Source organism: Natrix helvetica, assembly GCF_964273705.1.
Source record: "Natrix helvetica genome assembly, chromosome: 1".
Lineage (NCBI taxonomy): Eukaryota > Metazoa > Chordata > Lepidosauria > Squamata > Natricidae > Natrix > Natrix helvetica.
Genome location: NC_138548.1, coordinates 166,500,477 through 166,519,522, shown reverse-complemented (window position 1 = coordinate 166,519,522; position 19,046 = coordinate 166,500,477). Strand labels below are relative to the sequence as shown.

The following is a 19,046-nucleotide window of genomic DNA, read 5'->3' as shown; positions in this document are numbered from 1 at the left end:
TCAGGAGTATTGAAAAAAGAAACAGAAGGCTTTATTTTGGCAGCTCAAGAACAAGCCTTAGCCACAAACTGCATGAAGGCAAAAATTCAACATGTTACCACCAACAGCAAATGTCGCCTCTGTAATGAGAAAGATGAGACAGTCGACCAGTTGATCAGTGGGTGGAGGAAAATTTCACAAACTGACTACCTACAACGCCATGACCATGTTGCTAAGATTATTCACTGGAAATTGTGCCAAAAGTTTGGATTTGAGTACAGCAAAAACCACTGGGACCATCAGGTTGTGAAGGTTTTAGAGAATGAGAAAGTCAAGATCTTGTGGGACTTCAGAATCCAGACAGACAGGCACTTGGCCTACAACACACCTGACATAACAATAATTGAAAATAAAAAAGTATTGTTCATTGACATTGCAATACCTGGTGATGAAAGAATTGAAGATAAACAGCAAGAAAAAAAATCACAAATACTTGCAAATTGAGGTTGAACGACTGTGGAAAAAGAAATCATGCGTTGTTCCAATTGTAATTGGAGCCCTTGGAGCAATACCTAAAGGGCTGCCTCGCTATTTGAAAATTCTAAATTTACCTGACTTGAACATTCTGACTCTACAAAAAATCACCCTACTTGGAACAACTTATATCCTCCGACATTACCTTAACAGTTCCTAGGTCCTTGGTTAGGACTCAAGCTGTTGAGCTACCAACCAGCCCCGAAGGCTGTGAATCTCACCAAAGATTAACATATTATTATACGATTGTATCACAGCGGCCAGTTGTTTCGCTGGATTTGGCATTGATTACTAGTCGGGCCCCACCCAGGGGCCTAGGACGTCGTAACGTAATTTCGTAATATACGTGCAGATCCAAGCAGTGCAGCTTTTTGCATTTGACTGATGGTGATTTTGTCAAGTTTTAACTGTTTTAAATGTAATTCCAGTGCTTTTGGAATAGCATCCAGTGTGCCGATTACCACTGGAATTACCACTGCTGGTTTGTGCCATAATTGTTGAATTTCAATTTTTAAGTCCTGGTATTTCGCGATTTTTTCATGTTCCTTCTCATCGACCCTGCTATCACCTGGTATTGCATTGTCTATGATTGTGACCTTATTTTTCTCAACCAGTGTGATGTCTGGTGTGTTATGCGCTAGTATTTTGTCTGTTTGAATACGAAAATCCCATAGGATCTTGACCATCTGATTTTCAGTGACTTTTTCAGGCTTATGTTCCCACCAGTTTGTTGTTGTTTTAATATTATAATTTTTGCACAAATTCCAGTGGATCATTTGTGCTACTGAATTGTGCCGCAATTTACAATCAGTTTGCGTGATTTTTTTACAGCAGCTGAGTATGTGGTCAACAGTTTCATCAACTTCTTTGCAGAGTCTGCATTTGGCATCATCAGAGGATTTTTTGATTTTGGCCTTAATGGCAAATAATAATAATAATAATTATTATTATTATTACAACAACAACAACAACAACAACAACAACAACAACAAGCTATCCGAACAAATGCCATTAAGGCCAAAATCGAAAAATCCTCTGATGATGCCAAATGCAGACTCTGCAAAGAAGTTGATGAAACTGTTGACCACATACTCAGCTGCTGTAAAAAAATCGCACAGACAGATTATAAATTGCGGCACAATTCAGTAGCACAAATGATCCACTGGGATTTGTGCAAAAATTATAATATTAAAACAACAACAAACTGGTGGGAACATAAGCCTGAAAAAGTCACCGAAAATCAGATGGTCAAGATCCTGTGGGATTTTCGTATACAAACAGACAAAATACTAGCGCATAACACACCAGACATCACACTGGTTGAGAAAAAGAAGGTTACAATCATAGACATCGCAATACCAGGTGATGGCAGGGTTGAGGAGAAGGAACATGAAAAAGTCGCGAAATACCAGGACTTAAAAATTGAAATCCAACGATTATGGCACAAACCAGCAGTGGTAATTCCAGTGGTAATCGGCACACTGGGTGCTATTCCAAAAGCACTGGAATTACATTTAAAACAGTTAAAACTTGACAAAATCACCATCAGTCAAATGCAAAAAGCTGCAGTGCTTGGATCTGCACGTATATTACGAAAATACGTTACGACGTCCTAGGCCCCTGGGTGGGGCCCGACTAGTAATCAATGCCAAATCCGGTGAATCAACTGGCCGCTGTGATACAATCGTATAATCGGTCAGCTTACTCATAATTGCCACAGGCTTGTGCACCATCCTGGCTCAGTCTCTAGTTTGAAAACTATCGGGCTTCCATTTAAAACTGTGTATGTTGTATGTGTTACGCTAGAGCTGGTAGTCCTTTGGGACAAGTAGTTAAGGCAGATTGTACCCAAAACCACGTCCTTTAGAGAGCAGCACCTCCTCCTACAAGGCATGGATAATAGCCATCCTTCACCTCTAAATAAGATGCTTGAGGACACTCTTGATGACATTACAGTTTGATTATCAGAGCACAGCATGTTTTGCCAATCCTCAACAGCTGAGCCATTCTGTGGAGCATAATGGTAACAATGGTAAATTAAGCCTCTTCCTTTCTGAATTAACTTATACATTTTTGATACCTAATTGTTGCTTGATTTTTTTAAAAAAAGTACTAGAGTAGGCAGATCTTGAACTGATCTAATGTACTTAAGTACATTCTTGCTTTTTTTTTTAAAAAAAAGAGAGGACAGCTATACTTTAAATATTAAGGTATTCGTTAATGAAACATTCATTTGTGAGCTAGGCTTTCTGATTTAAAAAAATCCCCAAGTTTAAAACCATCACTGCATTGGAGTGTGACACTGAAATGGAAGTTGAAAGCAGGGATTTATAAATATGCTGAGGTTGTTTGTTAATATTAAAAATAATTATGTTTTATTTGACCCTATAAACCAAGTTCTTCAGGCTGACTAGAAGATGAGCTGCATATTAAAATCACTAAAACAGTAGAACACAATAATAAATACTCTAGGGAGGGAAATAAGAATATGTAAAAGCTACTAGTCTAATACGGGCAGTTAAAAATAAAAGTTATTTATAAAATACTTAGGAGAAGAAAAATACTTTAGTCTGTCATTAAGATTTGCCTTGGAGTAGGAGGGAATGGAGTCTTCAAGCATAGCATCCTTCTGGATAGGCGAGAGAGAGAGAGAGCGCTCTTTGCATCCTTATGGGGATCTTGTCAATGATGGCTGGACTACCTCCTATGATAATATTGGGGAGCAATTGTCACCTGGCAGTGATTCTAATGTAGTACTGTTTAGGCAGAAATAGATGCCAAAATAAAAGCATTCACCTGAGGCATGGTCAAAAGCAGTTGCAGTTCTTCAGTGCATGTTGTTTTTTCTGCTCTGAATTCTTGTTTGCTGACAGAGCTAAAACTGACTCCTTTCTATGTAGCTTCTTCCTGTTCCAGGGGCTGTTTCCCATAATTAACAATAAGGAAGTGACCATAGGTCCATCTAGCTCAGTATTGTTGGCACCGATTGTCAGCTACTCTTTAAGACCTTAAATCGGAACATTATCCATTCTTCCTGGAAAGGCCAGTACAGTGGGATATGATCAGGGTTCGATTTCTGCCGGTTCGATGCACGCGCGCAAAGCGAGCAGACATGCGCAGTTGCCTGTAAATAGGTCTGTGCATGCGCAGGACATTAAAAATGTCACAAATGCATGCTGCGGTGCCTGGGGAACCGATTCAGGGGTGTGGTGAGCCTGCCATCCCTACTGGTTTGGTGACCCAGTCGTATTTTCCACTACTGGTTGTCCTGAACCGGTGCAAATCTGTAGCAACACACCTCTGGATATAATGTAATTTCTAGAATATGTATGAGCCATTTTCCTACCGTGTGTGTCACATGGGCTGAAACATTTTTATTTCTAGTGAAGTTATATTAGATTGAAAGCTACTTTTGTCTTCCAGGCCTTCATCCTCCAGGACCTCCGTTGGCAAGACCTATTCTTCCTCGAGAGAGGGGAGCCTTAGATAGAATTGTTGAATATTTAGTTGGAGATGGTCCACAGAACAGGTAAAATGTTGCTCATTACAATAAATGAATTTTATAGCCATGGCATGATATAGTAGCGGTCTATGTCTGCCTACGCCATTTGAAATGTCCCTGAGACTCCTTCAGTTCTTCAATTAAATTCCTTAATTCCCTCGCCACCATGCCCATTATTGAAAATTCTGGGGATTGAGACCCAGATTTACAGAGAGCCTCTAGATTGGTGCTCCAATAGATTGCACTCTGCTAAACGACAGATATTGTGGTTTTTCTCCTTGGTTTTGTTGTCTCTTGCATAAATTAGGGAAAGTAAAGAAAGCCATGTGGAATCAGGCTCCTTACAGTGTCAACATAGATACTGTACAGATGGTTCTTGCTTAACAAAACAATGGTTTAGCGATGTTTGAACGTACAATGGTGCTGAGTGAGTGGCAGTTACAGCTGGTCCTGGTACTTAGAGCACTTCCATTGTCTCTACGACCATGTATTTGTAATCCAGGCATCTGGCTTGTAATTAAAATGTCACAGCATTTCATGGTCCTATGATCATCATTTGCAACCTTTCTGGCTGGTTTCTGACAAGCAAAGTCAATGGTGAAACTGGCAGGAGGTCTCACATGATAACCACGTGACGTTCTCGCTTAATGACTCACTGATTTGCATAATGATGGCAACTGGAATTTCCATCGCAAAGCAGTGCGGTTACATAACCTTGTGCTTTATGACTGCACTGCTTAGCGATAAATTCCCGTTCCAGTTATGATAGTTAAGTGACAACTACCTGTATACCTAGTCAGAAGTCAATGGTACTGAATTCAATTAACTTTAATTTGATTGCAGCCATTGTGTGTCTTTCTAATAATATATGTAAATAGTTTCACAGCAGTTTTTTTTTAATCTGAGAAGAATAGTCACAAATTGTAATTATATGTAACTGATGAGGCCAGATATGTCAACGATTGCTTAGTATAAGCCTTTACAAAAATTAGCATTGTGGCATGAGTATGAGAGTTCAAAATAATGATACTTAAGAAACCAAATTGCAGATCCCACACTAAAAATATTTCCCTGGAATTTGCAATTATTATTCTATATTTATAAAACAATCTATTCAGCATCCTATTTTGTCATCTGCACACATGAATTAAAGGCAGGAAATGATGAGGAAGGAATGGGCACTTGAGTTTCCTTCAGATATTATACTAAATATGCAGACATTGTGGAGTGGAGTCCAGAGATCAGGTGCAAGTTAGAGGACACATGGGGATAAACATATTTCTGAATTTTAATGCTGTCTGATGTGAGACTACTTGAATTGTTAAACTGATAATTTTGGCTCTGATCCTTTCTTTAGATATGCCCTGATATGCCAGCAGTGTTTCTCACATAATGGGATGGCTTTGAAGGAAGAATTTGAATATATTGGTAAGAACAAATCTATTTAGTCCGCTATTTCAGTTCTAACCAAGGTGCACTTAGGCTTATATTTATATACCATATTGGTTTTTCCCTTAGATTAAAAACTTTGTTCTGTGATCTAAAAGTTATTGAAATTGGTTATTTTTTTAAAGAAAAGCTTAAACAAAACTAATAATTCACCATGCACATAAATATTTGTCACACTGTTTGGGGGAGTAGGAGTCAAATCTATCTGGAAGGCACCTGATTGGAGGAGGCAGTTTTTCTGGGACCTGCAGGTATCCAAGCTGGCTGTAGAAATATAGTTTCTTATTTGTACTCTTAAGACTATTTTGGTATAAATAATTCCCTGAAATGTTTTGAAGTTTTAGGCCCCTATTTTGCCAGTATTGGTGGAAAACAATAGAAATGAAGCAGGGGCAGGCTCCAGGGCTATACTTTAATTTTATATTAGTATTTTAAGGTAAGCATAGCCTTCCGTGAACAGAGGGGTTAGTTTTGCTTCTTATCAGCAAACACAAATCAGCATGCAAATAATGCAGATACAGGATCTTTTGTCTTTTATGTGGATGTACCCTCCCATGTGCTCTTAGCTTTGTGAATATGTTCAAGACAATAATCAATGCATTTATGATGTTCCTGTGCTATCAAGGTACCAGAATATTTTGTTGAAATACACCCTCATTCTCTGTGCATGTACAGCCAAAATATTGACTTTTCCAACAGATTTCTTTTTCAGCTACATTGATGTAAGCTTATTAGTTTGTATCAGGTATACTCTGCATATAAATAACATATTAAATTTTATAGGCTGACATTTGCTTCCTTGCTGTAACTCTTTGGTTTGGGATAAGCGGTATTTTTCCAGGAATATATGACATAGTATTTTCCCAACTTTATCTAAAAAAACTCTTTGATTCATGAAATATTAACAGCAATGCTTGGAAACTAAAATTTAATATTTTAGAAATATTCAGAATCTATATGCATACTAAAAGATTTGTGAATAAACGTATTGTTGAGTCCATATCAATTTCAGTTTTTCCTCATTTTTTAAAAAAATAAGGTTTATTGTGATTGATAGAATTTATCAAACACTACTGCTTGTATGATTGAATTGATAATTTGTCCTAAAAGCATATTGATAATCTGTAATCTGTAATCTAAAAAAATGTGTATTTTTAACTTTTAAAAGTTATTAAGTTTCAAAAAGATTACAAATAATACTGTATTTCCTGAAAGGCACTGATTGTAATATGTAGCATTATATATAAACAATATACAGCTATAGACAACTATCAAAAGGTGCTCTACTGTAAAAAACTATACAAAACAGAAGTTAGTAAATAATGATAATGTTCTTGTATAACATCATGATATGCCATCATCATTATTATAAAATATATATAATCCCAACAAAGAGATCCTGGGTATTGAATCTTCCATAAAATAAACCAGTATCTTATTAAAATAAAAATAACCAGTATCTTATTAATCTCTTTAAAATATCTAATTGAAACAAGATATATATGGTTCACATAAAGATGTTAGTTTTTATATTATTTTCATATTCATTTTGTATATAGTATACACACACAACATACACACATTCTCATCTACCTTTTGATAACAATTTTCATTTTATCAAATGGGCAATACATTTTGAAATGTTCTTAATCACTGAAATGGTTATTTTCATGTCATGTAAATATTACATACAGTCTATTTTGATTTCCCCAAATAGGTAATTTTTGAGTATAATTTTTAGCTTGGAAACAAGTTTAGATGGATACTTGCAGATACCACTAAAATGGATATTTTCATTTCAAGTAAATATTACATATAGTCCATTTTGATTTCCCCAAATATGTACTTTTTGAGCATAATTCTTAGCTTGGAAACATTTTTAGATGGATACTTGCAGATTCAATTTATGTTCTGAATTTTTGCATAACAGACCTACTTGAAGAGAAATCTATTACGCGTGATTCCCACATGCCTAGTATCAATACCCCCACAAACACTCCGATTTGAATCTAAACCTAAAACTATAAAGCTACAGAATGTGAATACATTATTTGTTGTCTTCAAGATCTGATTTTGCTCTTCTTTAATCAAGAAGACAAAACAGATGAGTTTTTCTTCAGTAGACAACATTTCAAGCCATTAAAAAAACGTAGATCCTTTGTTGACTCAGCTTTTATGTGAGCAATATAAATATAGCAGTAGATCTGTTGATGAAGAATGTTGACTTACTAATTTAAGTCATCTTAAAATAACTTCATATAATGATCTTTTAGCCTCATGTCTTTATTGTCTGCTATTGTCTCAATAGATCACATAATTCCCTTTCTACCACATCCAATTGAAATTTAACATATAAAGATTGATCAGTGCACTTGTCCTACAAAGTAGCTTTTACTGTTTAAGTCTTAAAATTTTCAAACTATGGGGAAAACCCCTATTAAGTAGATTGCATCTTTCCCCCCCTTGAAGTTCAAAATACAGGCAACAGTAATTGGTATACATTTGGGAGGTAAGCTAGAAACAGAATAGGGTTTTCTGAATGAAGCAGCAGCTATTTCTTGGGACAAAAAGCACCAGGCCTCTAATCAAGCCATTTGTCCTCTTCATCACTATGCTTCTGTCATCAAGATAGCTCCCTCTGCCTAGTATCATTCCTATTTTACTCTTTCCCTCTATTTGCAGAGCTTTAACGAGAAGAGATGCATAACTTTTAAATTTAAAGATAGATCAGTTAAATTGTAACTGCTTACCTATTTCTTCCCTCTGTTGGGACTTCAGCCAACGACTAGCGGAGAATACTGATAAAAGAATCTTTACTGAGTCAATATTTCATTAGATAGATGGTTTATTAAAGCGGTGGCCTCCAGACATACGCCTGTGCTCATCTTCTATACAAATGGCTTAGCAGAGGCAAACTGGTTAAAACAGTAGGTAAATGAGGCCCCAAAGCTGCTTTAAGATTCCCTTGTCCTTCTTTTCATTCATGGAATCCATACCCTTCAGTTGGGCAAAATTGGAAAGTATCGGGCAACAATTATTGAACCAAGATAACTCAGATGGGCTAACTTACAGAATGCTGGAACCCCACAACTCCTATGGAAAAGAAACTTGCGAAAGTTGTGGCCCCTTTAGTGCCACCACTGCTTCTGGCTACACTTCCTAGAAAGTCTAGGTTGCATGGTACAAGGTAAGATGGTAGGACTGTAGGCCTGCCCATCTTTCCTACCTCCCTCGGTCCCTGCACGCAGTTGGATGGTGGCAAGATCTGACAGGCAAATTGGTTATTTTGGAACTGAGGAGGAAATTTGAAATATCTTAATAGCGGTGGGCAGTGAGAGAAGGATGAGGAAGTGACTTGAATGCCTGATGGTGAGGTAAGGTTAGCTGGAGAGTGCTAGCAGTTGACAGCTAACTCCTCTTCTACCATGGACAGAAGGGATGTTAGGGACATGTTGAGATGGGGACTGGGATGGGGAGTGGGGGTACAGTTTTTCTCATGGTCTCTGGCTCTCTTTGTCCCCCGTCCTCCCCCCCCCCCCCCCCGGTAAAGTGGCAGGCAGTTCTTAAGTTGAGCCGAGGAGGAGGAAGAGTGATTTTTGATGTTCCCTGCCAGCTTCCCACAAGCAAAGTCAATGAGAAAGCCAGCAGGAAGTCAAAAGTTTCTCCTGTTCCTACTGGTACACTCGGTTGGCTGGTGACAAAGCCTAATAGTGTGAGCAATGATTCGCTGATTTGAAATTGAAACTGGAATTTGTAATCTTTAAATGGTGCTATGTAAGAAGGGAGTGACTCGTATGCCTGGATATGTAGGCAAGTTCATTAGATTCATTTATAATTGCCTGAAAATGGATTAGAATGTAATCTGAAGATCACTGCAGATATCCTGTTGAAAAACGTAGCTGATGCTTAAATCATTGCCCATAGGTCCAAAGTAGAGCATTGCTTACGCAAAAGTGATCAGCATAACAGAAATGTCAGGAAACCTTTCCTCTGACCACATCAGAGAAATAATTATCTGAACTATGGAGAAGGAACCCTTGAGAGGTCTGAAATATTTAGGAATAAAGGTCTTCAGACTGATGAAACAAAAATTGATGCACAAGATACATTTGAAAACACAAATTGAAGCATTTGAAGAAAATACTCAGTGTGGCTCTGTTATGCTTTGTATGTTGCACAGAACACTTATTTAGATGGAAGGAAGTATAAATTGAACTAAATATCAATATATCAAAGCTAATATATCTCACAATTAGTGAATTAATTCAAAATGAAAAAAAGTTTCAGCAAGTTAGTAATCTAAAACATGCCTCTAAACTAACCATGAAATACTTATCAGAATTCAAGATACTGAATTCACCTTCAGAGTACCAGAGGTTTGAATCTGTACGAGTACCTAAAAAAAAAAAAAAAGAATAAGACCTAAGAATATTTCTGGGCTAGAAAACTTCTGCAAGGCAGAATGGGAGAAAATTCCAAAAGAAAGAATAAGCATTTAGAAGAAATGTTTCTTATAAGAAATATTTGAAGGCTGTGATATCGTCAATGAGGTACTACAAAGTACTGACTGGAGAGGTGTCCAAAGTGCTACTCCTACCATATCTGCCACAATAAACTCTTTTCTTATGTTGAGTTTGTAAATAATAGCGCATAAGTAGTAAATAAGTATTCAAAGTTACAGAAAAATGTGTTTAATTTTGTACAGTGTAGATGTTTATTTTCTCTTATGGGGTTCATGGAAACATACCATTTGACCAGGACTGTCTAAATGTTTGGGTGCAACTATAATATTGGAGCATGCCCAAGAAAAGCACTGAGCTCTGTCCTCCCCCTTCTTCTACTAATCTTACTTGGGTGAAGCAATTTTCAGCCTTCCTATTCAGGTTGAACAAGACATGACAAGTTGCTTTACCTGAAATGGGAGGAGCTGCAGATACCCTATTCTCAAGCTAAAAAGGCTTTATATGCTAAAGCCTGCACCCTGAATTGTACTTGGAAGCTGAACGATAAACTAATGCAGTGCCTGCAAAATCATTCATATGTGGTATTGGCAACGCTCATTGCCAGCAGGTGCTGCATTCTACACTTTCTGGGTAGTCTTCAAAAATAGCAAAGTGCATTGCAGTTATCAGTTGGAAAGGTAAATGAAGCCATGGGGACTTGATGTGGGGCATGATGCTTCAGGAAGGGCTCTAACAAGCACACTAACCCAAACTGGTGTTCTCAAGAGTAACATCAAGAATAAAAATAAATTATAATAAGTGTAAACAAGAGCTCTGATGATCAGTGAGTTCATTGGATATGCCTATATAATCTTTTGTGCAGCCTTTCGGTGCGCCTACTGTTTTTTCCTGAATCCTGCAAGAAAAACCAGACCACAAGCTCCACGGCTTCCGGATTTCAACATTGAAAATAAGCCAGCTGCTGTGATGGAGAGCAGGACTGAAGCTCTGCAGTCGGAGGAGGAAAATGTACAACAGCCTGAAACGGAAGAAGGTATGTATCTAGGAAGCCCGAGTTATTCAATGAAAATAGAATCAGCGTAGTTTGGTAAAATGATTTGAGGGATTTGCATTTTTCTTGCGAAGGTAACAATGAAAGATTGTCAATATGTATGATACCATATATATATGGTATCAAGTGGAGAGAAGTGTTATGGTAATATACTGTATGTAGTCTTCTTTATTCCTTACAATTTAGAATTCTTTGTGGAGGGGGGCAGGTGATATTGGGAGGCAAAGTGCAGCTACGGGAACATCCCAAGCCATTTCAAATTTTTCAGAAATAGTTTCTCTTTGCTATCTGATATTTTATCCTTAAATTTATTTTTTTTAAATAAATCTTGGGTTCTTCTGTTAACTAATTATCAATATTAAGAATTATATTCACTTACTAAGGGGTTTGGGTCATCACGCAGTTACATCTCATAGTTTTGGGCACATCATCAGGTTGAGGTGAATTGAAGGTCCAGCTTTTATTCTAAATGAAAAAGTTGAAATGTTAATTTTGATGTTTCCTCAAAGGATAGAAATTGAATAAAACAGATTTGCTTAAAAATGGGAAGTGGGAAGAGGTTGTCAAATTTAATTTACCAAAGTTCCTTTACAGAAGTTTTATAAATTTGAAATGCGGTAGACATCTTGTTTGTTTTCAGCTAATAGGAAAAAGAAGCATTGTAAAAATATAATGTAGGGCGTTAATAATTTTTTCTTTGAAGAGCATACCCTCTGATGAAGGGATGTAATATGTAGAACACTTTTGGGAGGCTTTAGGCAGAAGACCCTCTTCAGAATATTCTGGAAAACATAACTGGTAGAAATAATGATGATGGCCAAAAATACTTTCGTAACCATTTACAATGCTGGTTGATATTTTTCCATGTGGCACAAACAAACAATTTTTCAAATCTGTAAGGTAATTTACAAGGACGTAGGACGTAGTAGCCCTTTTAGATGAAATTGAAGGAGCATCTGACACACGAACAAGACATAAAAGAAACACTCCTTTCTTGCTGTTAATTTTTCAGTGAGTAATGTCCAGCAGCAGGTTTAATTTGGCCATAATACTAAGCTATAATATGCATGTTTGATTTTTTTAAAGCCTAGTATGATAAGGAAACTTAATCCAAAGAACACAGTGATTTCTTTCAGGGCAAGGAAACATATTTTGAAACCATGATTTGCAAATCCTTGTTTATGAATCCTGACTTGCAGTATCTCTACTCAGAAGTAATCCTTATTTGTTTTTGTGCTCTTCCCAGAGTAGGGAGTCAGTAGAAGAGATGAAGGAAAAAGAAACCAGGAATTGGCAAAAGAGTCCAGTGCTTATTCTACAAGAGTGTCTTTGACTTCTTGGGGGAACCATCATTAAAACAAATCCTGGGTTAGCGAATTAGCTATGAAAGCAGCCACAGACTGCTTCTGAAAATAAAGTTGGTATTTAACTGTAATGGCTGATAACCATCTACTTAGTTTTGTTTGGTGACTTTTCCAAGTTCTTTGGGTTCTTCTGTTCATGTTCACTGCAAACACAAACATGTTTTTATGTTAAGTCACATATCTAGAACATTCTTACTGTTCTTTTGTACCTAAAATCTTCTGTGGAAAAAATTGTATAATTCTGTAATTCCATTAAAAAAAAAATTGTTAAGAGAAATCAGAGGGCAATTAAGTTAACATTTGTCTCGGACAAAAACAGTTGAAAGTATTACAGCATTATTACAGAGAAGAAACATACATGAATGAGATGAGCCTTGCCGAAAAGCAACTTACACAGCTTCTACAAACATAGATCTTGTGAACCTTCTACAGTTTTTTTGAGGAGTCAACAAGTAGGTAGACAAAATGTCTCTCGAAGTTACTCTGTATTTCAGTTTTCAAAATGCTTTTAACAAATCCCTCACTATAGACTCTTGAGCAAACCAAGCTGCCATGGCCAGTGCTCTCATGGATTGGCATTTGGATTAAAAATAAGAAACAGTGCAGAAATAAATAGATAATTCTCACACTGGCAAGTTGAGCAAAGGGAGGGGGGAGTTCTCTAGGAAATGCATTTGTATATATAAATGATCTGGAGTTTGGACTGAGCCGGAAGAGTGGCTGTGTGGTGATGATCTGAAGCTGTTCGGGGTGGATGTAAAATCAATAAAGGATTGTGAAGAGCTCCAAAAGAAATTTTCCATTTTTTTCCAAAATGGCAAATGTGGTTCAGCATAAGTGCATGTATAACGTTGCATATTGGTACAAGAAATGTATGTTATTGAGGTGGGAGTTGGCAGTCACTAACCAAGAAAGGGTGGTATTTTGCAAGGCAGCTCAATGAAAATGCTTTAAACTGCTGTAAATTGCTGCTGCTATAAAAGAAGGCAAATTAAACACTGGGTGTCATTAGGGAGGGAATTGTACTGGCTTAATGTCCTTGCCCAAATCAGCGTTGAGATCACAATTACAATATTGTGTACAATTCTGGTCACAGTACTTTTTTTAAAAAAATGGTATTTTAGAATTAGAAGAAGTGCAAGAAAGACCAAACAGAATGATTCCTCATAAGATACTATAGCAGGGTTGTTCAACATTTTCGGCACTGAGTGCTGAAACAGGAGCGCATACTCCCTGTCTGGGGCTGCAGAACCAGGTTGCCTGAGGGGATGTCCCACCACGCTGATGGGAACCTGGGGCGGGTGGGTGGGTGGGCGGGCAGTGAGGTGCGAGGACCAAAAGGCCAGATGGCATGCACACCAGAAACCAGAAGACCAGGTGGCCGGTGCGCATGTGTGTGCTAGAAACTGGAAGATCATCTGCCTGCTGTGTTCATGCACACCGGGCGGCTGCTCTTTCAGTTTCTGGCGCTCCCGCGCACATGAAGACCAACTTCCCGACATACCGGAACCCAGAAGAGCAATGGGCAACGGCTCACATGCCCAGAGAGATGGCTCTGTGTGTCACTCCCGGCACGTGTGCCATAAGTTCGCCATCACGGTATTATAGTTAAGAGCAGCGGCCCCCAACCTTTTGGGCACCAGGGACCGATTCTGTGGAGAGAGATTTTTCCATGGATTGGAGGAAGTGTGGTTTCGCATGCTGCCTGCATCCTGCAGATGGGGCTTCGCTTATTTGCACAGCCTGATTTCTGGCATGCTGTAGACCGGTGTTTAGGCCATGGACCGAGGATTGGGGACCTCTGGTTTAGAGTCTTTGGCTTGGAATGGAATAGGGTAAGATACAGCATGCTAGAGTTTCTGTATTCTGTATGTAAAATCCTGCATGGCATGGATAGAATGTGCTTCTCCCTCTCTACAACATTAGAATTCAAGTTTACCTATAGTAAAGACAAGCATTAAATGATCAAAGGCAATACTTTTCCATGCAAACATATTATTAAATAGGAATTCACTGCTAGTTGTAGAAATTGCTATGCGGATGCTTTAAAAAGGAACTAGATAGATTTGTGGACAGGCTGTGACCAGCTACTGCTGTTGATGGCTGTTGAATCAAGAGGCAGCATGCCTTGATAATGCAGGTTCCTGAAAAGCAACAGTGAAAGGGGTTATTGCCCTCCCCTCCATTAGTGATCAACTTCTCCAATACACCGGTTGGCCTAGGATGGGTCTCTGCCCTCCTGAACTACTGCAGACATTATTTTGCCCAACAAACTAATAAACCTTCCCATTTTCTGAGTTCCTCTTGCTAATTCTTCAGTGACTATAATTACTAGCTCATGAAGGAATGTGGCCTGTGTATGTTCAGTGCAGGGAGTAGCACCTACGGAAGAGTATTAATGATTCCAATATTTCAATACAGTGGAACTTCAGTTTGCTGATACTGCCCTTTGTTGTTTAATCAGCATAATTTATCCAGCTCAGCTCAGGAAGACGACGAAGCTTCACAAAAGGATTAGTTCTGCAGAATACCTTTCTCCTATATTAGGCAAGGCTGGAGGACTCTAAAGAGAATACAAATACTCAGTAGGCAGCTAAAAGCAGCAGTAGTGTACGGCAGCCAGCTTGCCAGCTGCTTTTCTTTTATTGTTGTCACTACATTTAAGGACACTAAAAAGATTTCTGTCCTTTGACTTTAACTCTTCTTTAAGCCACCCTGCAGTTCCTCCTCTCCCCAAGCCTCAGTTACAGTATCTCCAACACAATTATATTGTGGGCCGTAAATGACGCTTAAAAATCACCTCTGCTTGGAAAAAGAATTTTCAAAGTTTGCTCCCCCAATGTGGGAGGAGAACCATGATAGTCACATAATTTAGGCTGCTTGGTGTTACATTAAGCTTTTATGTTATGATGATGATGATGATGACGACAACACCCAATCTATGTTGATAGTGTGATTGTTATTGATATTTTTCATACAGCCTGTGTACAGGTAGTCCTTGAATTGTGACAGTAATCGGGACCAGAATTTCCATCACTAAGCGATGAGGTCACAAAGCATAATGTCAGTTAGTAATGGCAAGTCTGGCAGTTGTTGTTGCCATTGTTAACAGAATGCCGCCAATTGTTAGGTGAGGACTCATTCTGAACCAAGCAACTCCCAACTTCGCCCTCTCAGCCCCAAGTCTCAGTAAGGTAACGGGCTGCCTTCTCTTCAGTTCCCCCTCTCATCTCTGCCCTTTTGACCCTCTAGCATTCTGCTGCCTCTGTTGGCCTCGCCACTCTGCGTTTGCTGGCCTTGCTGCCCCAGTTGGCCCTCACCGCCTTCCTGATGAGCGCATGGCCTGGCTGCTGATGAGCACCTGCCCTGGCCCTATGCGAGGCTGATTTTCTTCCCAAGGTTGCTCATGCCTATCGTTTTCCAAATAGTGTGGGTCATTCTTATGGTCTTTTGGAGTGCTTCTCAGGCCTTCTTGAAGCATCATGAGACTGGCCTGTATGCTTTGGAGAATGATGGATGTGGCCTTCTCATGATATTTTTGAAGGCCTAATAACAGTGGTGGGTTCCTACTGGTTCTCCCGAACCGGTAGTGCTGCCTTCAAACAGAGAGCAAACCAGTTCTCTGGTTTTTTTTTAAAGTGGGCCAGCTCACCCGCCCCTGGGTTATACTTTATTCCAGCTTCTGAAGCCCAGCTGGAATGCTGAAAGGAACCTACCACTGCCTAAGAAGTCTTCCAAAGCCTTGGGAGAACAGCCCAAACAGCCTTGAGAAGAAGGCCTGGTCAGCCAGCAGCTACCTTGCATAGGACCAGGCTGGCCTTGCTTGTTAGCAGCGGGAGGAAGACTGTGAAAATCCACTGGGTGTGGCAGGGCCTGCAGAGCATGCCTCTATGCGTGTAGTGCTAGGGCAGAAGTAGAGGCCCTGAGGCAGTGATGGCTGGCTGAAAGTGCAAAAGCCTTGGGCCTTTACCTCAGACCCAGTACCACCACCATCACCATCGAGTACCAGAGCTACTGAAAGGGCAGAGATGGGGGATAGTTGAAGTGCTCTTGTGTTCTGGTTATAAGTGTGGGAGGACTGCCAAGTGCCCAAATTTTGATCATGTGATTGGGGGGGGAGCTCTGCAATGGCTGCAACTTTGTGGACCAGGATAAGTGCTGTTTGTTCAGCACTGCTGTAACTTCGAATGATTGCTGAATGAATAGCTGTAACTCGAGGACTTCTTGTAGTGTATTATAGGTATTACACATTATGCTGTTAACTGCTTGGTGTTGTATGATTAAAGTGGTATAGAGAGGCATTTGCTATGAATATTTTTCGGAGTATAAGACGCACCGGAGTATTGTTTTGAACAGGCAAATTTAAAAAAAGGAGGCAGGTAGATAGAGGGATAGAGAGAGAGAGAAATAGAGAGAAATACAGTAAGTAGGTAGGGGGAGAGAGAGTGTGTGTAGGTAGGTAGGTAAGTAGAGGAATAGAGAGAGAGAAATTGAGAGAGAAATACAGTAGATAGGTAGGGAGAGAGAGAGAGTAGGTAGGTAGGTAGAGGGATAGAGAGAGATAAATGCAGAAGGTAGGTGTGAGAGAGAGACAGAGTAGATAGGTAGATAGAGGTAGATAGAGAGAGAAATACAGTAGATAGGTAGGGAGAAAGAGAGAGTAGGTAGGTAGGGAGATGTTTCTAGGTGTATTTATCCATGTGCTGGAGAAGGAAATTGCTGATAATCTGCAGCACCTAAGACTTCGTTTCTGCTGGCACAGCACTTGATCAATCTAATTCTCATCAATCAGTTAAAGAGCTTTCCAAAAGGAAAAAAAAACTTTTTGCAATCTGCAAACCTCCCAAAAAACGGCCTGTTTTTTGTGAAAACGGGCCCCCCTTTTTTTTTTTTTTTAAAAAAAGAGAGGCATGAATAGCCTGGGTGGAGGGCTTGAAGAGTGTTCCTGAGGGAGTGAGAAAATGAGCAAAAAACGGCCTGTTTTTCACAAAAACTGCCCCCTTTTTTGTCAAAAAAATTACATGCATAGCCTTATGGAGGCTTATAGAGTGCTGCTGGGGGATGTGGGGGGCAAAAAACGGCCCTTTTTTGCTCCTTTCTGCCTTCCCCAGCCCCCAGGAACTCTCTGAAAGCATCCATAAGGGTATGCACAGACATTTTGGTGAAAGGGGCGGGGCTTTGGGAGGCAAAAAACGCTGTATTCAGTGTATAAGACGCACCCAGATTTTCAGCCTCTTTTTTGAGGAAAAAAGGTGCATCTTATACTTCGAAAAATACGGTATATATAAATAAATACAATTTGTATAATTAAAATGTGTGTCTTCTAGGACCTTCAGAAGAACCTCCCCCGTTGACAGAGACAGACCAGGAAGGTAACAATGCTTTAACAGTCAAACAAGGTGATGAGATAGTTGAATCTGCGGAGGAAGAGCAACCAGCAAAGGAAACAGAAACAATGGAAACAACGCCTGCAACCCCACTCCCTCCTCCAGGTGACCAAAGAGAAGAAACCTCTGAGGGAGAATAAGTGCCTCATTGTTTTAGCTATGTGTATTTTTTTTTTAGCTGTTACTTTTTCAAGGACTGATTCTGAGCTTAGACTCCCTCTCCAATGAATGTTAAAAACTGTGCAGATTGTCTTGCAAGAATATGTTTGAGAGGCGAGTGGGTGTTTAAAGCATTTCGGTCTGGGCTAGTTAGTTGAAGTCTAACTCAAACATTGATTTGTATTTTTTTTCCTTTTTGCGTACTTACAAAGAAATGTAAACATGCTCAAATGGGTATTTTCCATAAAGTGATCTGAACTATAGTATTATTTGGTCTTTGAGCAAAGAGTGCTGTAAATGACTAAAAAGATGTCTATGTTTTGCCTTTAAAAATTATTTATCTATTAAGCTGAACTAAATCAATTTAAATATCCAGATGTTTACAGGAGAAAGGGTGCTTGGATAATTACTGTACCAAAAGCAGTACATTTGTGTCGTTGAAACTTAAAACTTTGCCACTCTTCATATTTTTCCTTGAAAGAATGCAGTTAAAGAGGGCAGACTAGAATACGATGCCCCCTGTTGGGAGGTTCTGGGCACAGCAGATGAGCTGAAGATAGCATGTGAAATAGAAAGCCTAGTTTGTGTTTACATGAAGTGTAGGAATTTCAGCACTTGATTGTACTTGAATACTGAGCATTATTTATACTTGTACAATAATGATGATAAGTGAATTTTGTGTATTTTGTTAAGAGCAAATAAAGATTATATAGCGTTAAGGGCTTGTTCAAAGCATATTCTCATAATTGACTTAAATCGGTTCTCTTAAATGAATCATTTTATTACACACATTCTTGAATGTAAAACTAGTACATGAAAAGGTCAATAGAGCAGCTACTCCACATTCTTGTATGTACTATTATTATTATCCGGTAATTATTTACCTAGATTCCTCAAGGTCAAAAGAATTCCAGATTATATCACAATACCACATTGTTTGTCACCATAGGTTATGCCCAAATAGCATCCAAATGAGAATGAATATGAACAGCTATCTGCGAAGAAGCCTGCAATTTCAATTGCCATTTCTACACATGGTTTTTAACCCATCCATTTTTTTTAAGGGACCAGGTAATTCAGAACAGTGTCAGCAGGAAGTAATCTGTCGACAGCGTAAATGTTAAGAAGAATTGCTGCATCACTATTGCTCTGAATACT

At 38.9% G+C, this 19,046-nt stretch overlaps 1 protein-coding gene across 5 annotated transcripts in view; it reads left to right on the top strand.

Annotated features, from left to right (window-relative positions):
* LNPK (lunapark, ER junction formation factor) overlaps positions 1-18,607 on the top strand; it is a 67,195-nt gene extending 48,588 nt beyond the window's left edge. For 4 of the 5 annotated variants that reach the window (XM_081949594.1, XM_081949596.1, XM_081949595.1 and 1 more), the window contains exons 10-13: positions 3,937-4,042; positions 5,373-5,443; positions 10,790-10,960; positions 17,670-18,607. In XM_081949594.1, coding sequence (XP_081805720.1) covers positions 3,937-4,042; positions 5,373-5,443; positions 10,790-10,960; positions 17,670-17,869 — 548 coding nt within the window. In that variant the 3' untranslated portion in view covers positions 17,870-18,607. Of the gene's footprint in view, positions 1-3,936; positions 4,043-5,372; positions 5,444-10,789; positions 10,961-12,224; positions 16,833-17,669 lie in introns of those variants that run through there. The other variant, XM_081949598.1, reaches the window with a different exon arrangement.
* Positions 18,608-19,046: the final 439 nt, after the last annotated feature.